This window comes from Podarcis vaucheri, assembly GCF_965113315.1.
Source record: "Podarcis vaucheri genome assembly, chromosome: 1".
NCBI lineage: Eukaryota > Metazoa > Chordata > Lepidosauria > Squamata > Lacertidae > Podarcis > Podarcis vaucheri.
Genome location: NC_138759.1, coordinates 76,688,526 through 76,711,721, shown reverse-complemented (window position 1 = coordinate 76,711,721; position 23,196 = coordinate 76,688,526). Strand labels below are relative to the sequence as shown.

The window sequence follows — 23,196 nt, the reverse complement described above, 5'->3', positions numbered from 1 at the left end:
ATTTCCTTTGGTTGCATTGCCACTATTTTTGTATAAAGCAGGCAGACCAAGGCCAAAGTATGCACACATAGGAGTGAAGCATTAAAGAGAGTGCATGCAAGCCTGGAAAAAGAAAGCCCAACAGCCAAGATGCTATATAAGTTTTGATCATGTTCGGGGAAAGTCTTGTCTATATAATACGCAGCTCTACTTCCTGTGCACAGTTTAGGCTTGGATCTAATTCAAACAAATCAATGTGGGCACTCATTCAAAAAATATGCCTCTCTAGAGTATACCCAGATTCTAAACTTCCTGGGATTTATTATCCTGGAATTTGGGCCTAACATGTTGATTGATCAGGCCCTGAATTTACATTTGCTTTGCTTTTTGAAAAGTTTTGGCAAAGTATGATAAAAACACTTAACTTTACCAGGTACTAAGGTAAATGATTACACAAGGTGGAGGGGGAAGAAATCAACTGTGAGGGGGGCAGTGAACCAGCCTGCAAGACGCAAGTGTTCCAAAGCCAATTTATAAACATACACTTTCCTTCATGGAACGTTTACATGGGCCCCTTCACTCAGTGTTGTCTGTTGAGACTCCTCGCCTCCCACCCACAAGTTGACAAGCACTTGAGCATGTATTAACTTTGTGGACATTCCACTGACTTGGACTAATATGCTGTAAGCTCAAAGCATGCAGGTACTTAACTGCTTTGCAGAACTCAGCCCAGACTATATATAAAATTCCCTTTGCTCTTTCCTCACTCTCGAAAAAAAATGATCGTCCCTGTTCCCTCTACCAAAGCATATATAGAAAGCTATAAGGGCAGCTTCATCATCTTTGAGCGACTATTTTACTTGTCACCTTAAAAAAGGGGGACTTTTGGTAAAGAGCTTCTATGAAAGCTTCTGTGTTGGAAACTTTTTTTAAAAAAAGCCTCTTTTGTTTTCCCCACTCCACTCCACTCCACCCAACCCCAAAACATTTTATCTGAGCTGTGTATTTCCCTGCTGCTTCGTAAATGATTAAGGAGCATATTTTTGTGGTTTGCAGGGCCATAGAAAACAAACAAAAAAAATCCCCAAATGTTTCATGGCTCAAGATTGCAAGGTAACAATTTCAAACATTTTTTTTTTAAAAAAAAAAAAACCTTACCCTTTCTTAAAAAAAAATTCAAGTAATCTTTATGTTCTTTAAATGTATATATATAGATATAAGGCAAAGCAGGTACAGCACTGATAAGATGTTCCCCTTTCTCTGTGCAATTTATATGTGGCATTGCTCTTATGGTTCTAAATGAGCCCAGTGATTGACTGTAGAACATTTGATTATTATTTTTTATACCACCTTCTCCATACCTCTCCAATTAAGCCTTGAGTTTTGAGCAGATAATTGGGTTTTAAAAGTTCCAGTCCTTGATTCATCAACTCTCTCCTGTCCCTCAGGCCCTATGAGGCAGTGAAGAACAACCTTTCCTTCAAATCTGTTAGGTTACCTCCTTTTCCTCTGGAGTTTTTGTACTAACTCTCTCCCCCCAAAACCTCTCCCTCACTCTAGCATGGAAAGGGGAAACTTGGTGTTTTAAGTGGTTGTTATTGCTGTCATTATGGGATGGCGCAAGAGAGCCTTCAGAAGAATTGCACCTTCCCCTTTTGACAGGGAAGAAGGAAGCAGAAGCAGAAGCAAGATAAGGAGATGGCCAATTGTTTTGAGCCATTTCTCCTAATAAGGCTCGATTGGGCAACAACAAATCTATGCTCTTGCCAAACCTGATAGATGCAAAGAGTCGCTTTCCAGAAAAATGGCATTGCATCAGAGAGAAGATAGCAGAGGTGGCCAGAAAATTGATTTAAAACACCTCGGAAGGAGGATGGTGACTCTCAGGCTGAAAAAGCCAAAAATGAGTACTCTATGTACAATGATTGCTTCCATGGAACAGAATCAGGTAACTCACAAAGCACATGCATATGCCTTTTGCACTTGGCATGCTCTGGGTATCAGGGAATGAGTGAAGGACTTAAGAAAAAAATATTTTGATCTAAAATGCATATAGATGTATTATTGTGTTTCTGCATGTGCATGCATTTTGTGTATATGAGTGAAAGGCAATTAGCTCATATGGTCATGACCAAGCTATATTTCAGAAGAGAAAAAAAAAAGAACACACTTATCACACTTTCCTAAAACGAAAAGCTAAAAAATTTCAAGTTCAGTATTCGAGATCTTGTCCTTCCCACCCCACCCTCTTCTAATTTTCTGGGTTCGTTTTCCCCTTTTCCAACTTACATTAGCACCATAACAACATTTAAACATTACAATCCCTCTTCAGTTACTACATACACACATACACACACACACACACACAAAAATGGTCCCATTAAAAATAGTGCTTTTTCTGCCAAAAAAAGTTATATATAATATATATCTTATATAATTCAACTAAATCTGTGGCAAATGTGCAATGCAGACGCCTCCTCCATTAAAGTGAACTTAACGTTCACACACTCTCACTTCATCGGTGATTTTTAAAGGTGCAAGTACATTTGGAATTGTGTAATTTAAAAAAAGGTAGTGGGCCTCATCATTTCTTCTCTGGCTTTTAAAACATGGAAAAAAATGAAGAAGAAGTCTCAAACACATACTATAGACTTGTGATTTCCAAAGGAAAAAAAACTAGTGGGGTGAAAATGAGGCCAAAATTTTAAACCTTCAGATATTCCACTCCAACCCCCCACCCCAACTTCACTTTTATTGTCAATACAGACATAAACTGGGCTTCTTTCAATATCATTATTTTCTCTTTCTCTGTCTTCATTGGTTGGTAAATTGACAGGCAGTGGCCCAATATTAAATAGTTCAAGTGCCTTAACTGTCCCTTTTAAGTAAAGGCTGAGAATACTGGGTAGGAAAGGAACAAGAACCAGCAAACAAAAAATACTTAAAAGACAATGCCACAGAAATGTTGTTGCTGCCACCGCCAACGTTGTAATCCTGTTTCTCTTTCTATGTCAGTTGTTTGGTGTTAATGGTGCCCCTTGTGGTTACTCCTTGGTGTGAAAGGGCATTTGCCCTCACCCCTCCACCTTGGTTTGGGAGAGAGAAAAGGGTGAGGCCAGGCCTAGGAAATAAAAAATAAAGAGTCCGTTTTGGAAATTGTTCATCACAGTTCACTTCTGGCTGCCCAATGTTTCTGAGGTGGTGGTTTGCACAACAAGAGGCTTCTGGGTAGGCAGGACAATCAAGGGGCGATGGATCTTTGACTCCTCAGACTCTTGCAGTCCTTCAGTTTGCCATCGATACCGGCGGGCCCGGTGGATGTTGGGAATCCCTCTCTGAAGGCGCTGTGAACCTTTCTTCTGCCATATGTCATATTTTGAGTACCTGGCATGAGAGGGCTTTTGAAAGGGATCCTTAAAGGAAAGCAAGAGGGGGAGAAATGGAAGTGGAACATCAGTATGCTGCAACAATGAAATAGAGATATCCACAGTTTAAATTCACCATAAAATGTCACCCCACTCAATAGCAGCTACAGTTGTACCTTGGTTCTCAAACAGAATGAGTTCCGTGGGTCCATTCGACTCCCGGAACTGTTTAAAAACCAAGGCACAGCTTCCGATTGGATGCAGGAGCGTCCTGCAGCCAAATGGAAGCCGCACCAGATGCTCGGCTTCCGAAAATCTTTCGAAAACCAAAACACTCACTTCCGGTTTTTGATCATTTGGGAGCTGGAACGTACAAGTTCCACGTTGTTCAGCAACCAAGGTATGACTGTACTATTTGATTGGTACCCACTGGGCCAAAAAGACTGGCAACCTTTGGAAGAGAGAGTGAGTGGCTGACACACTGGCACCCTGAACAGGAGAACTCCACATTCGGAAGGCTGTTCAGTAGCATTTCTCCCATGACCTATCAACAAGTGCTCACTGACAGTAAAAATCCTGTGCATGTTTATTTAGGAAAAAAAGCCCTGCTATCTTTATGGTGTATATAAAGTAGGAACAATGATATACACATTTGCTTTATATTGCTTTTCTTTCCCACCCCCAGCAATTTCTTGATCTGCTTGTGTGTAAGACATTATCTGCACCTCACGCAGAGATAAAACTGTTTTGCTGCAACTGCAAAAAGCAGCAGATGTTAAAGATACGGGTTCCTGGTTGTCCAATGCTAAAATGCCTCCTGTTACTCAGATAGCATCTCCACTTACCTTGTTCAGTGCTGGTAAGGCTACAAGAGAAGATGACGAGAGGTCACGCTCCGATTTGACAGATTTTGCGCAGTAAGTTTCCAAAAGGTTAAGATCGCAGCTCCGGAAACAGCACTCCTCTACTATGCCACGGTTGAGCCTTCCTCTGTTTCTGCCCACAGGCCTACCTGTAATAGCAGAAATGCCACCTTAAAGTTAGAAAACAAATTAAGAGCATTTATTTATTTATTTGCACATGGCACATTTTAAAAAAAAGCAACCCTAACCCTGAAAAGACAGCAGCAAATCCACCACTACATCCAAAGACCTAGCAGTTCATGCCAGCCAAGGCAGAAGGTGTAAATGGTTGGTGTTTGTTTTTGTTACACCAGGTTCAAGCTGGCATGGCTATGGGGCTTAGGGAGCAGGATCTGCAGGGCTTTGGACACAGCAGTTCAAGAGCCACTGGAGTTCTTCCTCCAGTCATCCTGTTCTGGCGCTTTCCACTGCCTACTACCAATGAGAACCCCCAGTAGTAGCTTTGCATCAAGCTGGGCAAAGCTGTGGACTCTGCCACAAAGATAGCCCCCTCCATTGGTAGCACTCCTCTCCACTGACAGAGGCTGGCAGAGAGGTGGCTATGCACCATCCCGCCCCTTGTCCCCAGTCATCAGCATGGGCTGCGTGTTGTGCCCTTGGTTAGTTAACACAGAAAGGGAGGGAAAGGGGACCAGGGTGCTAATCTTTTGTTGTTGTTGTTGTTGTTGTTCTTTAAGACTGGCCTCACCCAAGTGGTTCACAAAAATATTTATTTATGAACCACTTTGTAACCTAAGGCCATCAGGGCCAGAGCAGTGTACAAAATAATACTACAGACAATCCCACATTTTATAGCAAAGTATTGGCATGCCATAAAAGTGTGGGAAGCTGCAACTTCAACTCTGCAATGGCTGCTCATCAAGAACTCACTGGACCTCTTTTCGCTGCCTGCCAGATATAAAGATGACGACAACAACAATAGCAACAACAACAGTGTGTCTATCAGGGTCCATGGGCTGCATTTAACTTGCTCAGTGCAGGTCTTTTCTTAAGTAGCCAAATATCAGAGTGGCCAGACTCCTGAAGTTTTAACAGTTGCACAGAAGAGTGAAATTTCTTCTTCTACTCAACTATTAACTATAGGAGCCTCAGGGGCAGCCCAAGGCATTTTTGCCCCTGAGGTGAAGCACAAAATGCCCCCTCCTTACTAAGAAAGAAGGAATGAGTAAAGATCTACATCAGGAGCAATGTGGGATGGGGTGGGGAATAAAGATCTACATCAGGATCTCCTGCCCCTGTGGATTCTGCCATCTGAGGCAGTGGCCTCACCTTGCCTCATGGGCGAGATAGTCCTGAGGGAAAAAAACCTTTCCTAGCTTGTCTCTGTGTACACGTTCCCTTTAACTCTGCAGCCAGTGCGCTGGTTTGTGAAGCTGTGTACATATGACACCAGCCACCAGCCACATCTGCCCTGTAATTTCTTGAGAAATACTGCATTTTGATGTGTTTTCCTCCAAACCAGCTTCAATTGGATTTGAAAACAGAAGCCAATGGAAGATATTTGTGCCCATTCTCTGCTCATTCATGTAGACAGAGAGCAGGTGATCTGGAAACACCTTCCACCATACTGATGTGTAGACGATGTGCCAATGTGATTTGAAACACAGCAAGGGAAAATGACCTTGCTGGAATTTTGGCTGCTAATGGATACGCAACTTTCAGCATTCCAGGAAACAAGATCCTTTCATTTTAATGTACAGTACGTTGTACGTTAAGTGTCTCTTTGCTGTCCTGACGCATGCTCAATTCTGTGTCCACTGTTCTGCAGGTCAAAATATAATGTGCATCATGGCATTTCATGAGAAATTCCAGTATGCTTTCTATTACGGGTATTTGTTTCTGTCTTCCTGGCCTGAAATGAATTAACTTTTCTATATCTGTCATCTGCTATTTTCTCTTTCATGGTTACTGCCAAATATTTCCTAGGATAGGCCACATTATCCAATTATCCTGTTAAATAATTGGACTGGGATTTGACTGCCCAAAATTCAGTATATCCTTCCCTTCAATACAAGACTCCCACCCCCACCCCAATAAAAGGTGGGGGGGAAGCAAGCAAGGATATTCTATATCAAAACTATTTCTGCACACCATGAATGAAAGCAATGCACTTCTAGTGTGGGGGGGGGACAAAAAACAAATAGCGCTGGTTAGTTTGAGCATTCATTCCAGAATGCAGTCATGTATACACACTGTCAGGCGGTGAGTTTCCCAACAGCTTAGTCTGTGATGCAAGAGTCACATGCAGACAACTGAGATTTTGCTGCTAACTAGAGAAGATGAAACAAAGTAAGTCTATAACACACAGTAATAAAAGTACTTGGGCAATCATATATACAACTCTCAGATGTCCGAAGCACACTTGCACCAGCTCATCCATCCTCACAGCTGCCCTGTAAGGTAGGCCAGCATTGTCCCCCTGCCCCCACATTGCTGACTCCTTGAGGCTGAGAGAACTCCTTTAAAGCTCCCTTGCTGGCAAAATGAGATCAGTTTCTGCTCCACAGCTTAGGCACTAACCCACCCTGCCAGCTCGCATCAGAGAGTAGGTGGCTGTCTTCCTTTAAATTGTCCCTTCTCCTTTCAGTTGACTCCCCTTCATTATGAAGGCTACTTTCGTATTGGAGAGGTGTTACTGGGGCTCGTACAGAAGGACGTCGCCCAGCCAGAGATCACTCAGGCTCAAGCTGGCTGACTTTCAGCAGTAAGCTATATTTGGGCCCCTTTGGTCCATCCACTGTCATGCAATCTTTTGAGCTTCCTCTCAGGAAAAGACCCAGGAGGTCACATTCAACAGCACATACAGCCTCTGCATCCTGCACCCACACAGCAGCAGGCGACAGACACGGACACAGTGGCTAGACACTAATTTGCTGAAGAATCAGAGTCCTCCTTGCCTTCTTGGGGTTTTAATTTGCCCTCACTCCCCCCCCCCTTCAAACAGGAATTGCAACTAGCCTATGTTGTGCTTGCAATGGTGTTTGGGATTGTATTGCAAATGCACATGTGCGTACCAAGGAAGAAGTGTCTTGTGTATGTGCCTGCATATAGGGACTTATGTGCCACACTTCCGAGTAATTGTAAGATCCAGCAAAACCTGTGCCCGCTTTCCTCGCACGCCCCCTAACCACCACTTCTGGCTGATCAATCAAGCACCAAGTCAAGCGGAAGAAGACTTTGGGTGTAAACAATCCTCTCTTCCCCTGTCAAAGGAATGTGGGCACCAACAAGTGGTCCTTTGTCAGATGGCTGGGCAGCAGCAGCCATTGTTCCAAACCCCTCCCCCAAAATAGCTTCTCTCTCCCCCCTCCCTATTTTTCCTAGCATTATTCTGCAGGATGCAGAGAGAGAGAGAGAGAGAGAGAGAGAGAGAGAGAGAGAGAGAGAGAGAGAGAATGTGCCTTGTCAGCATAAGTGGCTGGAAAGAGCTAAATTCTTATCAGCTGTTGGAAAGGAAGAAACAGGAGCTGTTGTTTACAGAAATCAGAGGCCTCTTCTCTTCTAGTCCATGAAGGAAGATTCAGGTCTCTCTTACCAATTTCTGACAGGGATTTAATGTTTTGGGTGGGAGTGGAGAGGAATCCCCTCAGAGCTAAAATGTTTATTCCAAGTACCAGCCTCTGTTCCACACGCCACACTAGGCTCCTTATCTGGGAAAGGTGGGATATAATCAAACATACATACATACATACATACATACATACATACATGAACTCCTTAAATGCTGATCAGTGTTCTGGATTTTGTGTCTATGGTTGATGTTGGTATATGGAAGCAACAAGAGCTGTTCCTTCTGCAGCATCACCTTTCATACATTTTTGCAGCAGTTTAAGTGACTAGTTTTGCAAACATTGTGCAAAACAAATACTAATTAGGCTTCTTGTGGAGTATCTGCTTCCTAGCCCTACCCAGAGAGTATTTTTAGCTCTCCAGCCCCTCTCTCCAGCGCCGCCACCAGCATCCCCACCCCCACGAAGAAAGAAATGGTACTTAAAACATCTGAGAGCCAAACTCTCTTAGGACTCAGTGCAAGCCTGACTTCAATAGGACTATGATGAATTGCCTCAGCTGGGCTCCTGACCTTTGGGGCCTTCGGACATAGTGGTAGATTAAAGAGCCTAAAAAGCAACTTCCCTTCTAAAAATGTTTTCAGAGGAGACTTCAGACCACCTACTACAACATAGGAAGTAGGGGAAGGACATCTTTTGATGCCAGACAGGACAATGAGCCGCGCAGCATTCTTACTATAGGCTCTGGTAGATACTATGCTTCCTGTCTAGTTTATGGCAGCAAACACTGGCAGGTCTTTCTGTGCTAAAGTGCTCCAAGTTACCCTCTGTTCTCCTACTGCAGCAGAACACTTGGACCTCACTGATGAGCACTCTAATTTTCTGTATCCTTGACCACCTCCCCCCACCTTGCCAAAAAAGCTTGTCATTTCTATGATAACTCTAGAATAAATTATACCCAGTTATTAAGTCAGGGATCCATGTCCTGGAACCCAGATTCAGTTCCAAGAGTTCTGTCTTGGGAACATATGAAGCAACTGGAGAATGCTTCTGGTTATGTGCTGAGCATGCTTCCCTCACTGATTTGCAACCAGAAAGCAACATCACATCTCAGCTTAAAATGCAAGGTGTCCCAATCAAAGTGGGTGGGCTTGTAGGCAAGCTTTGAGCTCAGTCATTGATCTTTCAAAATGTCAACCACTAGCTCCAATCCATGCACTTCTAAAATGCAATGCAATGTGCACACGCGCGCGCACACACACACACACACACACACACATATATATATATATATAATGAGGCTATGTGGGCTAAGAGTGGCCAGTGCATGAAAAGGGCTCTATGTGCAGACTGATGTACCAATATACCATGGGGGGGGGGCATCCTCATTGTTTCCAATATCATTTTCATCATTCCCAGTGCACCATGAATACAATAATGCCACAGAAGCATAGAGGTACAGAAGAATGCAACCGGATGCCACATAGCAACACATTTTTTTAATCCTCTGTGTGACTAAAAAACAAAATGCTTTACAGTGGCCAGTTTCTCAGCAATCACAAACGATCTCACGTGGTGGTTGCAAGGGTAAATGACATAAGCAGCACAGCGCATTGGTGCTCTGAGAGATAAACCAACCTATACTGAAGGAACACTTCCACAGACCCCATCATCTTGTGTGCTGGAGGGACTTGTCCTTGGGCAAGAAAACTCCTTGCTCACTAAAGACTTCTCATTGGGAAATTAGGTGATTTAAGGATGGTATTGTTATTATTGGATTGTATGTGGCTACCCATCAATGTAAGTTTCTGGTGGTAGTGGGCACTCTTTGCTGCGTAAAGAGTTCAACTTTGGCCGAATTCAAGGCAAAACTCTTCTGAAACTAGGTAAGCTGTGTTTTTGCTCAAATGCAGCTCTGACTCAAAATGGTACAGGGATCTATCTCAGATAACCCCCAGTCCCATTTTCGGTTAAGCAGTTTAGCTGCAGCATCCATGGGATTAGACTTCATGTCTCACAGAACTTCTGCGTCTCCAGTCAACAGCAAAGCAATAAAGCTCCATAAAGCAGGGCATCACCACCTACAGCATTGCCAGAGGTAAACAATGGGTGGGGATGGAATTGCTTCTCGTTTCTTATTTATTTTATTGGATTTATACACCACCTTTCTGCCAAGACAGCTAAGGGCCTTTACAACTTTAAAACACTAAAAAATATATGATGTAAAATGTAGAGTGACTCCAGAGACAGATTTAAGGGAGCTCAACCAGTTCAGTTGCACTGGGCACAGAGCCTCAAGGGTGCCACCATTATGATGCCCAATGGAAGGTGAGAGGCACAGGGTGTGTTAATTTGAGACCCCAAAGTCCACCAGTGGTGACTCTCAGTTTTACCAGGAGCCCATTGTCTGTGTGCTTCCTGGCTTGATCTCCCTCGCTCCTGCCTTCCCTCAGGACACATAGGTCTTCAGCAAACAAGGGAAGGAAGGACCTTTTACAGACCCATGAGCTGTAAGAGGAAAATGAGTGCAGGAGAGCTGGAGAACTAATAGCACAGTCCTGCACATGTCTATTCAAAACTAAGTCACACTAAGTTTAATGAGGCTTAGTCCCAGGTCAGTGGGCAAAGGATTTCAACTTTTACGTTTTATTCACATATGAATACAGGTTCGTTAGTGTCACATTGCCCAGTAATAGGAAGATAGCACTGGCCTACCTTATAGAGCTTCTTTTGAGATGGTATTTCATGTATATGTTTTCAAAACTTGAAATACACCACATAAAAACAACGTCAACAAAGGCCGTGCATAAAGAATATACTTACTGAAGTAAAAACCTCGGTCTCCACAGACAAACTGCAGTGTGTCCACCAGCTCTCCCCCACAGAGGGTTTCAGGAGCACCATATGCAGAAACAGAATCCACTGTGTAGGCCAGGAAGGTGAGGGCAAGCAGCAGTATCCTCCTGGAGGTGCACATCTTCTGCCCCTAAGAGACACATGTTCAAAGGCATTAAGAATGGCTACAGAACGGTTCCTTCTATATTATCCAAACAGCTGTGAAATGTTGAAAACGGAATACAGTAGCAAAATAAGTGTGTGTGTGTGTGTGTGTGTGTGTGTGTGTGTCTTTGGTCTTTTTTTATTCAATACCAAAGCAATCCCAACAAAGCACAGGTAATTAATATTGTATAATCTATATTAGTATTAACTCTGCAATCCATGCTAAATCATTTTGCCTGAGGCTTTTCCCACCATACCGTTCCCAAAATTGAGTTCTTCCAGTGCAAAGGAAGAAATGACACCTTGCCTTGCTTTGAGAGTTAATTAATTTTGAGCTCAGGTCCTGAGCATCAAATTGCCACAAGTGACTTTCCAATGAGATAATGGCCTCCCCGATTGTCAGCTAAAAAGCAACACCTAGAGAGAGCCTAGAGAGAGATCTCTTGATGGGAAAGGGAATGCCTCCCTCAGCTCTTGCAGTTCTCTCTGGATGGCCTATCAGGAGTCAAATGTAACAGACAAGATTGACAATGGGGATGAAGAGACATATGCCAAGGATAGGGCAATACACAAGCAGCTCACATTACAAATACCATAAGACAGGGATGGGGAACCTGCAGTTCTCCAGATGTTGATAGAAGACTGACTCCCATCAGCCCAGCCACCAGGATGATGGGAATTGGAGTCCAACAACATCTGGCCACAGGTTCCACATTCCTGCCATAAAACATACGTTGAAGAAACCAACATAACAAAGCTCACTGCAGCCACTTCAGTTCACCTTTTAAAAACTGAAGCCAGGCGATGAACAGTTGTTTCACTGAAGGACTCAAGGCAGGGCCCCCAAGTGCAGATACAAGGCAGGCCCCATCTCCACTATATATTTAAAGCAGTATCACATCAGTTTAACAGTTATGGCTCCCCCTCCCCCAAAAAAATATCCTGGAGTGTGTAGTTTGTTAAGGGTGCAGCGAGTTGTTAGGAGACCCCGATTTCCCTCATAGAGCTACCTGGAAAGAGGGAAGCTCTATGAGGGGAATAGGGGTCTTCCATCAACTCTCAGCACCCTTAACAACCTACAGTCGTACCTTGGTTGCCAAACACCTTGGAACTCATACGTTTTGGCTCCTGTATGATTGAAAACTGGAAGTGAGTGTTCCAGATTTCAAGAAATTTTCGGAAGCCGAACGTCTGGTGCAGCTTCCGATTGGCTGCAGGACACTTCTGCAACCAATCAGAAGCCGTGTTTTCATTTTTGAACAGTTTTGGGAGTCAAACGGACTCCCAGAAAGAACCAAAGTACGACTGTACTCTTCTCAGGATTATTTGGGGAAAGCTGTGACTGTTTCAAGTGGCATGATACTGCTTTCAATGTATAGTTCAGATGGGGCCCCGGCTAAGACAGAAGTGCTACCTGCATTTCCAAACAAGAGAGAGTGTAAAAGTTTGTCAGGGTCTAGACCCTGTGGTGGAGGTACACCATACTATAAACATTTGGTTTACCCTCCCCCAAAAAGGCTACAAGTTTCTATGCCAAAAATAAAGGTACTATATATATATATATATATATATATATATATATATATATATATATATATATAATTAGTGCCATATAATGACTTTAGAGTCTACTGGAGAGATATACAAATATAAACAATAACAATATATTGCACCATATCAATAAAATACAAGTATATAATAGCACAAAACAACCATATTACGATAATAACTGCACCAATCAAATGTGTTATGAATATCATGATTCACCAAGCATGTGTCAACTGATAAAAGTCTTTAGTGGCATACAAGTAAAGAGGGACATCTCTTTACTTTTGAGCAGGAGCTCTAAAGGGTGTAATTATATTTGTGGCATGCTGCAAAAAGTTATTTGGTACAGTTATTTTTTTTAAAAAATGAAACGATCTGTTGCTCTTTTAAAGTACAGCAACACCTGGTAAAAACCAATTCAACAACAGCTTGTCGTCAAACAATACTTGGTCATCTATAACAACACGTTGCTCCTCCTGTTCAGTGAAATCAGGGCACCTTCTTTGTCAATCATAAATTTCAAAAGTGGGTATTTTGACTTATCAAATATAGCTCCCCTAATTGCTAGACTGTTGCTCTGGACAGCTTTAAACCAGACTTAACACCGCCTTCAGAGACAGCATTGCTGTTCTTTGGAAAGTCTAGCTAACGTATGGTCATCATTCACAACAGCACAAGGCAGACAGGGTGACCTTTCGTAGAGTTGGAATGAATCCCACCAGTGATCTAGTTCAATCTATTCCTGGCTTAGCCCCAAGCTTTCTAATGTGACCCTAGACAGAGTCCAAGGCCGGCTTTCTATCCATTAATCCATACCACCTATCCTGGATTACCAACTTTCTAGTAACTTACAGTCTACTCAGTCCCCAGTGGAGGAGTCCCACAATGCAGATGCAGGGAAATAATTGCTGTACTAGGCAGGAGCAACACAGTGATGGCCCAAAGGTAGTTTGGTATATTATTTCAAAACAATTTGATTTGGTCTTGAATCAAGTGCTGTTTCATAAGATTCACCTTGGAATTAAAAATCTTAAAATGCTTTCCCATTTAGACCCAGAATAATGATCTTAATAAATTGGTGTGTGTGTGTCATGAAATCTATTAATGAAAGCAGTGTCTGTCCAAAGTATTTTAGGATCACACAACTAAGCTCCTTGAGGGATAAATATATTTGTGATTATTTTGGTACAGTATGTTAACCTTTGCAGTTCCCCTATTTTGCCTCCCATATAGTCTGGAAGCAGCACAATGAAATAATGGTTTAATGTGTGCATGCTACCAACATCTTCTGCCTCTGTTAATGGTTAACACTGCACTGAGTCGAGTCTAAACCAACACCACCTATCAGTTTACAACACATGGTGATTTGATTTTCCTTCATTATTAGAGAGCTGCTGTGATTTGGCATGCAGTACTGCATGCAAGCATCTGTGTGGCTAAGTGGCCTCTCTAAGTGATTTTTGTAAACAGAGAGAGGCTCAGCTTGCTCAAAGCAATTGGTCCAAATCAATGGTATAGATTTAGCCTGTCCTATATTAATTCTGGAAGGTGCAAGTATTGCAGACTATCCAGGCTTCTAAACAAAGAAATAACCACAACAACCAGTAACAAGGTGTTTGCAATGCACTGTTTTAGCGTTTTTCTATATTCGCCCATATTACAGGTATGATTACTGTTATCCCTTCCCCCTTCAAGGGATTCAGTATTTCTTAAAGAAAATAAAGGAGATATTGTTGCAAATAGAGATCTGTGAGCAGGATCTCCTGTGTTGTGACTGTAGCTGTGGAATAGGGGAAGGATGTTAACTGTGCTGCCAGGGAAGAGAGGGCTTAGGTCTCTGTGTCATTTTCCTGGTTAAGAACAAACCATTGCCCCAATCTGCATCACAGGGGAAAACATATGGGTACCTGTAAGTGCAGCCATCACCAAGGACAGGATTTAGCTTTCAGAGTACCGTGTTGCCTTTCCAGCTGTCCACAGGAACATGCCAGAAGCTGAAATCCTGAGTGTGGCGGTGGATGCCACAGGTGGGAAGCCAACAAGTGACTTGGTGAACTGCCCAAAACTCAGAGGCTAAGTAGAGGCAGAAATTCTGCCACACGGTCCCAAATGTCCCAGTGAGCTACAAGTAGTGACCTGTGCTCCCTAGCCCTACCTACGCTGCATCAGATGAAGCAAAAGTCCCGCCACCCTACCTGGGCTCATCTTGTAGGCCACATGTGTAGGCCGCAGTCTTGTGTTCCGTTGTCCGTAAGGGCAACCAAAAGTCCCAGCTCCCAATTAACTTCTGCCTCATGTTGTTAGTTTAACCACCTTGTCATTGACCCTGGTCACACAGTTAGTCGCCCACAAGTGGTTGCTTAATTCTGACAAACTGGCTAAACAAGTGTGTGTGTGTTTTCCAGGAAGCCTCAAAACTGGAATTCGCGTCTGAAGTTCACAAGTTATTTGGGGGGTGGGAAGGCATCTCTGCAGACATACATTGTAACCAAGCACACACTGCAGCCTAGTCTATTGGCCAATACACTATTAGCCAATCCCACAGAGTGCTTCTTTCAAGCCTAACTTGGGAGAAGGAAAGACCCTGTGGGCACCAGAGAAGACCTCTGGGCTCACCTGCAGGCACCACTCTGGCCATTCCCGCGCTATCCCTCCACGCTATGTGGGCATTGCAATGACAGGAGGCAGGTGATGTGGGTCTTCAAATGGCTTGGCATGTCAACAATGCAGACACCCCCACTCATAACAATATCTTTGCAAAACTCAGAGATAACAGCATAGAAAAATGCAAGTGGGGAGATGCAAACCCAAATGAAGAAACTATTTCACCCCCACTTCCTCACTTCTCACGACATATTCTGTCTGCTAGCTTATCTCCACCTTTCTCTTGAAGTGGAAGTCAATGGTACTTTTAAGTGAGCAGCCAGAGAACTTGGTTCTAGGTAACCAACTTTCCACTCTATCCTTTGATCCCGTTATTAAACTATTCTCTCCTGCCCAAGCCACAGCCCAGGAGCCAATGCAGGCACCTTGAGACGAGGAAGCAACTGTTTTGTCATCAGCAGAAGTAATTTCAGATAATGTTCAGACTGCAATTAGAATGGCTTCCCCTCACCACAGAACTGATCCATTTTCCATTTGAATAGAATTCCCTCTTCCTCACAATAGCTCCTTCCCTTCCTCCCCTTAGGCCAAAAGTGAACAAGCTACACTTACATTATTCTCTTGCTGGTGGTTTCTGTTAGGAGAGCCATTTCTGAAGCATCCTGAAATAAACGCTGCGCAAAGGGGAGTATGGTACTTGTACTGTAACCTAAGCCAGCACCAAAATGGACGCCCTGCATGATCCCATCCTGTGATCTCTCCTCCCACAATTAAATGCTGCGCTTTTCAGATACAACTCAGCAATGTTCACCTTGGGCAGATTTCCTACCCTCCCCCCCTTCCCTTCTTCACCACCAGAGGCCAATGTAATAGGAGACCAGGCTGAGAACAGCAAGGGAGCAAAAAAACACCCTTGTTTACAGGGTGCTGAACTCCCTGCTCTTTCCCATCCCCAGATGAATCTTCTGCAAACAACCTTGCATCTTTGTGTTTACTCCACAGGAGTCCAGAGACAATGGGGCAGCAGAGATAACAGGGGCTTAGTAGGAGGCTTAAGAGCCAGTGTTGCCATGTGGCCTGTTTGCTGCCAAGCTCTCCTGCTCCTCCCAGCAACAACATGTGGACCCTGTGGCTTTCTACAAGTTGCTGGGACTCCATCGTCCATCAGTACCAGCCAGCATGGCCAACGATTAGGGATGCTGGGTGATGTAGTTCAGCAACATCTGACGCCAGGTTATCCACCCCTGCCCCTAAGCACTCAGGCCAGAGCCCACAATCCACTCTCTTGGCTGTTTCGGGGAGCAGGTTGGACTCAGGGTAAGCACCTTGGTAAGGGTGCAGCATCAAAGACGAATGGCCACAGCTTGTCAAATGCCTCAGTTAGATATTTCCAACCTTGTGGTTTTGTCTCAAGTGGAGACACGGGAAAGCCATCAGGTCCGGGCTGATGAAAGGTGGAAATAAACAGAGTTAAGTTCCCTCCTGTGTGCCTGAGGCTCCCTTGAAAGAGAGGGCTGACTCTAAGGAAGGGCATGGGGAGAAAGCAGCACAGGCCACATGGGAACATTCCTCAGTAGTACCTGGATCTCAGAGCAGCTTAATGGTTCTACATGCCAAGTGATTTCTATACAGTTCACAGTGCAAACCAATACCAGTCCACTCAGAAATAAAGCCCATTAGGTTCCATGGGTCTTATTCCCAACGAAGTGGGTACAGCGCCTATATTACTAGCTGTGCATGCCAAAATAACACATCCCTTTGCTTTAACCAAAACAAAGTGGAGCAAAGGGGGCCTGTTTGCCTCATGATTGGTAACACTGTAATACATTCATTTCATTTTAAAATGTAGCAAACGCACATAAAAGCCGCAACTTTTTTTTTTACAGTTATAATTCAGATATATTCAAGAGCTGACTTGCTGAATCTTGCATTTGAAATTGTCCCCCACAATTGAATTCCACCCCGCTGTTAATATTATACTGGCCTTGTATATTAAGGGGCCTACTTAATGTCATGGGCCAGAGAGTGTGTTGTGCCAATTTCCTATAAAGCCATTGGTGGGAGGGTTTAAAAATCACAGGAAAGGCTGGTGGGAAGAGGATGCTTCAATTATCAGCTATTTTTTCCCCTGGTAGAGGTACTTCAGGTTCAGCTGGGAGGAAATGGAAGAAGCTTCTTTTGGGGAGGGGGAGAACATAGGTGGGGAAAAGATTCTCTAGCTTCCCATTGTATGCCTACAGGTGTTTCTCCACCTTTTTAGAGAGCAGCAATGGCAACCTGCTCCTGTCACATTGGCCTGCTACAGTTACATCTAGTTGCCTCTTAACTCTTGTACTTGTATGATCTTAATTGGTTGGGTGCACACAGGAACTTCAACAAAATGTTGTAGTGCAGGCTGTTCCTGTTTGGATTTCCAACCCTTCAATTCCAGTTCCCTTATAATTTATCTATTTATTTTAAATTCTGATTTAGCTACATAAGGAGTAGCGCTTGAATAACTGAATTCCCCATTGTGGGGTGTGTGTGTGTGTGAGTGTGTGTGTGTGTGTGTACACACTGCCAGTACAGGAAAGAACCTTTCCATGTGTTACAATAAAAAGGCAGCTTTGAAACAGAAGTTCATTAGCATGGTAACGATAAAACGATTTCAGTATGTTGGAGTGTGGTATGATAAAGCTCCACAGCAAAGCCACATACCCCAAAAGCATAATATCAGAAATCAGAGGTCTAATTTATGTCTGCTGCTTCCACTGGACACTTCTGTTCTAGCTTACACGTAGCTGTTTTCCTTGTCACCAGCATCCCAAGTCATAATAGCCTGCAGGCAAGCTGGCATGGATGTTATGGTGGTTTCAGGTCATAAATGCCAGGTCCTTTCAGGTCACAGATGCCATAAATTATCAATGCAGGCATATGTGTATACCTATCAGAGGAGGCATCCCTCCTCCTTTCTCACCAAGGAGGGAAAGCTGCTTCCGAGATGGTGCCTGGAGTGACATGTGTGCAGCCTCTAGGTTTCAAAGTCTAAAACTAAGAAAAGAGCTAGCTACTGTTTTAATTCCTATGCAAATTATATAGTTTTAAACCAGACAGAAACTCATTTTGGCATTAAGCAGAATATAAACTAATAAATCAACATCATCAAAATAAAATGAGTAAAGAGGTCATGCTGTTAACTGACCAACATTTCTCCAAGTGACAGCTCTCCTAGGAAGGTCTGTGGACTGATTTGCAAGGCTGCTTTAAGTTGGCTTCACCTGAGCTGGCTTAAGGGTGGGAGACAGAGGGCTATCTGTCATGGATGCTTTAGTTGAGATTCCTGCATTGCAGGGGGTTGGGCTAGATGACCCTTGGGGTCCATTCCAGCTCTACAATTAGAAGATTCTATGATTCTATGAACCGTGGCCCTCCTGTTGCCCTTGAGCCTCAGCCATCAAGACCAAATGGTCAGGGTTGAGGTCCAGCAGCAGCAAGCGGGCCATAAGGCACCTCCCATTCCTGATATAAGTCCTATCTGAAGGGCCTTCAAAATGCCATTTTTAAAAAAGGTGAAAACAGATCGCGCTGGAAGAACACAGATGATTATTTTTGCTTTCAGGTGTGGAAAGTGTTAGGGGTTGGCTCTCCCTGCACCAACACAAGCTACATATACATTATCATTCAGTTATATATAACTTGGTCCTCCCTTGCAACCTCTCTCACACATACCCCTGTAGAACCAAAGCAAACTTCAGCCACCCGAGTCTGATGAAAATGAGTTGTATTCATAGAACCTTAGAATTGTAGAGTTGGAAGGGATCCCAAGGGTCATCTAGTCCAACCCCTTGCAATGCAGAAATCTCAGCTAAATGGAAGGATGCTCTAAGTAGTTCCACTGAAATTAATGAGCATGTCTGACTTGAGTCCATTTGTAGTCTCATTAAACTGAGGTCACATCCAAAACATGCCTCTGAAATTCTTTGCTGGAAAACCAAAGATCCTGGAAACTCTAGTTTGTTAAGGGTGCTGAGAACTGTAGCTCTGGGAGGGGTACCCTACAGTTCCCAGGATTCTTGGGGAGAAGCCATGAGCTTTAAATGTATGGCATGGATGTGACCTTAGTTGGACACAACCAGTCTTCAGTGCATCTTTTCAGGTGGTCCTTTGCTTTAAGACAAGATAGTGGGGAAGGGGATGAAGCTAGCGGAAAGCTCCCCCTTCAGCCTCCTGTGCCACAAAGGAACATCATATTCAGGCACCAAGCCTCAATCTGTGTACATTTACCACTGAAATAAGAGTATTGCTTGAACTTTGGTATTCAGCCGGGGCGGGGTGGGGGGGAGATTTAGTACATTAAATAAAAACAGGAACAATCTTTCTAAAGGCATCTGGCAGGAGACAGGAAAAGGAAGATTTAAAAGTCAGTCTTCACCCAGGTGACTGATCAGTTTCAGTTGCTCAGGTTAACAACTTTCTTTATTCCCCCCCCTTTCCTTTTCTGCATTTGCTTCCAAAACCTGAAGTCAATAAGAAAGGGGGGGGGGGATACGTCTCTCCCTTGCAAGCAAAGTCCATGGTGAGCTGGAGTCGACTGGCACGCAATTTGCCCCCAAACAGATTTCAAATTTGCTCTGTTTCCTGGCAATTCGTAGCTAACTCTCCCAAGCCCTGCAAGAAGACAAAATTCCCGCCTGTTGAAAGCTTCTTGTTTCACAGCCTCCTCCTCCTCCTCCTCCTCCTCACTTCACTCCTTGACGAAGCAGACTCTTGCCGAGTAAACGTCTTGGCACAATAAGACAGCCAGTCTAAAAGCCGCCACAGCACAGAATTTCAAGATAGTAACAGCAAGTTAAAGCACACAAGTCACCCCCCCGCCCCTACTCCCCGCAGGCAATGCCTCTGTTGTACCCATTCCACAGACAGCTTAAGAAAATATTTGCACCATAAAAGATGAGTGCTTTTTGGCTGCCTGAGACGGCACTGTAAACTCCCCTTGATCTCCCTTGAGCTGCTGTAGATCACTCAACAGGTCAGAAAGAACTATTCTAGTAACAGCCTTCTGTGCAAACCACAGGTAAACAGCTTTTCACTTTAAAGAAAGTTGCGGAGAAGATGTCTCTTTCTGCAAGAAGCTACGCTGCATGTTCCCCAATAAAGATCTGGATATTAGCAAAGGGAAGCCCTTTCCCCTCACACACCCCTCAACTCAACTGTCTCCCCTCGAGACAGTATTTTGTGCCACGGCTGGCTAAAATCTCTTGGGGTAAAAAGAAAAAACCCGAAACCTGAATAACTGTTGACAAACACTAGTGGTGCTGAAGTGAGTTGTAAACAGTCGTCTACAGTAGGGCAGAGTGAGGCACCAGCCGCAGGGTTTGAAGCATCGCTCTCTTCTCTCCCTACGACTATCTCAGCTAAAACCACCGATGCAAACCTTCCCCCGCCCACTCCTCCTTCCTCCTTTCCTTCTTTTTAAACACTCAGCATTCTAAGCCACAGATTAGGAACCCTGTCAGCGTACTCCTGGCTGAAAGCGGTTCAGACACATCTGCTGGTACAGTTATGTTGAAAACTACAGTTTCCTCAGGTCACCCAAATCCCTCCAGCTCATCAGAGTGCTAAAACCTTTCCAAGTTTCTCAAAAACAATTACTTCTGGGGAAAGCAGTTGGAAGAAAGGAAAAGGAAAGGAAAAGGAGAGGGAATAACAACAAGAATAATCTATACAAAGTAGAAGGCCATGTGCCAGCAGTTAACTCTCGGTCAGTTTTGGGCTTTATTTTCCAGTTTTCTCCCCACCCCCTCCTTCTGTTTTCATCCCTCAGAGACCTAACATGCTGTAGTTTTGTTTTTAAGAAGTGAATTTAACTGCCAGGACTAAGGAACTGTGTGTTCTTCATACAAAATGCACAAATCTTCAAACACTCCCTTCCCCACTTCTAAGCAGCTTGAGAAAAGCAGGCAATAATTTTGTAATAATAATACCAGTAATAATAATAGCACGACTTAGTGTTCCGTCCAGCAAACAAGTACATGACCTTACATGTCCCTGTGCACAGAATTGCAATCCAGATCTCCAAATCACATGTAGGAAAACTTACGCCTAACTTCATCTAGACACTTCTCCACAGGCAAAATACAAAGGGCACCTTCGGTTCTCCACCCAAAAGGTCCACATACAACCTGAGGACTACCGGCTACTTAATTTCAAAGCACCATAAATGCAGTCAAGACCTTTGGCACACAAAAATGTCCCTAGGTTGCTTTTTAAAAAGTAACAACAGTAATAACAATGACAAAGGGCAGAAAACGAGGCGCACAGCTTTTGCAAAACAATTTCTGGCCAGCAGCAACACCTCCATTCATAAAAGTGACGAAGGAGTGGAGGGTTGCCTCCAGTCTCCTTTGACAGATCTAACTCTCCGTTGTGTATTGTGCAGCCCGCGCCTTCAAGTGAGATTTACCAGCCCCTTCCCCGTGAAATTGCCTCCCGTTTCATCGCTCTGGGTATTAACAGTCCTGCAGCCCCCAGCCCCTACAGCGCAGGAATGTTCCCGGAGCTGGACGCTTGCAAAAGCTGGAAGAGTGCAAACCTTTGCAAGGAGTCCAAAACAGGGGACTCTGACCCATCCCTCGGGGTCCCTCTAGCGTCCCCAAGCCAATATTGCAGAACGGGGGTCTTAGGGGGTTTGTTTTTCCTGACTGCTCCGCTAACCCGCAGTCTGCCCACCGAAAGTTGTGTGTGTTTGTGCGGTATGGTTGGTTTTTTAAAAAAAGAAAAAGTATGCAAACTCTCGCTCCGTGCAGCCGGTCCCCTTTGCAGCGCGAACTTTCTGCAAAACGCTTGCACAGCCGTTGCGAGAAGGGGAAAACCGCCTCACAAAAAAAAAAAAAAAGGTGTGCAAGGCGGCGGGGCGGGGAGACGGACCGCACGACTCCGAGGCAGAGTGCGCAAAGTTGTGGGTGGCCAAAGGAGCCCAGGACTTGGAAAAGTGCTCGCGTCCCTCTCGGGAGCCGAGCGCAGAAACTTTTGTGCTTCTTCTCCAAGACGGGCTCCCCATCCCCGGCCGGACTCCAGCTATTGGCTTCTCTTTTTCTGCAATCGGTGTGTCCTTCGGTGAACTCGAGAGCCCACGGAGCGACGGGAGAGAGCGAGAGAAAGAGACGGAGCGCGCAAAAATAAAATAAAAAAGAGCATCCCAGGGGAAAAAACCGCACGAATGTGGCAGCTTTGCTCTCGGGGAGAGCTGCTACTCCGAGATGCTGTTGCTGCTGCTGCTCTGCCCTCCGCGCCCTGCACCCTTCCCGCTCGCTGCCCTCCGTCCGCCCGGTTGCTTTGCAAACGGGAGATAAGTCTCGGCTGGTTTGCTTTTCCCCTTACCTTTGAACTGCCACAGCTGCTGCTGCTGCTGCTGCCGCCGCTCTCAACTTCTTGCGTGCAGATTTGGAACAAGGCTGGGTGGCTGTAGCATTCATCCATGTGGTTCCTCTGCTCTCTTGACATCGTGAGGCTGCTTTGCTGGGTTCTCTGGCTGTATTTGGTATAGCAAGTCCCTTTTTTGAAAGAGAAATCTCTGTCTGTCTGCATATATTTAAGAGGTTTCCTTTCCCTCACCGCCACCACCTCTCTCTGTCTCTCTTTCTCTGTCTGCCTGTCTGTCTTTGCTGCCTCTTTGCGTGGGTCTGGTTTCCAGAGGCAGCGCTGGTGGGGCTTCCCAGTAGCAGCTAGAGCCTCAATTAACTGCTCCACAGCTGAGGAGACAGACTGAGAGCGCTCACTGTCCCTTCTTTTATACACCCATCCAATGGGCATGCTCAAACTTCCAGCCATCAAGGTAGCAGCCAATAAAATTGCAGAGGTTATCTAACCCCTCTCATTCGCCCCCTCCTTTCTTAACCTCCTCCCTTTTAATTTTTTTAAGCTCTCCTGAGACTCCCATTTGGAAGACAAAAAAAAAAGTTCCAATAGTATGGTTGGGGGCTCTTACTTCATGGAGAGCATTCCTCGTCCTCCCCCCTCACAGGAAAGAGGGGGAAATGTGGAGGGTGGGTTTGTTTGTATGCATGCATGCTACATAGATATATAGATATATATTTCTTTGGTGAACTAAATAAATGCTATTGGGATTGAGAGATGCCAGCACCTTCAGGCTACCCAATGTTTAACAATGATTTGCCTTTCATCCCACTGATTGAATTAATCCTCCTTTTTAATGTAATCAAAGCTCAGGTCAAGGAAAGAGCTCTGCAGTCATGCTCCAGTCACACTGATCTTGTTAATCAATGACTA

The 23,196-nt window shown here is 44.4% G+C and overlaps 1 protein-coding gene across 1 annotated transcript; it reads right to left on the bottom strand.

Annotated features, from left to right (window-relative positions):
- Window positions 1-1,123: 1,123 nt before the first annotated feature.
- On the bottom strand, window positions 1,124-22,673 carry IGF2 (insulin like growth factor 2). The gene is made up of 4 exons (XM_082229219.1): window positions 22,288-22,673; window positions 10,600-10,762; window positions 4,190-4,356; window positions 1,124-3,392 (listed from the first exon to the last, which is right to left on the bottom strand). Exons 1-4 carry the CDS (start codon window positions 22,492-22,494, stop codon window positions 3,150-3,152), a joined length of 780 nt encoding a protein of 259 aa, XP_082085345.1. The 5' UTR covers window positions 22,495-22,673; the 3' UTR covers window positions 1,124-3,149.
- Between the last annotated feature and the right edge of the window lie 523 nt (window positions 22,674-23,196).

Excerpts from the sequence above, each read along its gene's own strand:
- IGF2 (XM_082229219.1), bottom strand. The coding sequence starts at position 22,494 with ATGCAGACAGACAGAGATTTCTCTTTCAAAAAAGGGACTTGCTATACC. Across the intron at positions 4,357-10,599 it reads AGACCGAGGTTTTTACTTCA|GTAGGCCTGTGGGCAGAAAC; the intron begins GTAAGTATATTC and ends CTGCTATTACAG. Across the intron at positions 3,393-4,189 it reads CCTTACCAGCACTGAACAAG|GATCCCTTTCAAAAGCCCTC; the intron begins GTAAGTGGAGAT and ends CTTTCCTTTAAG.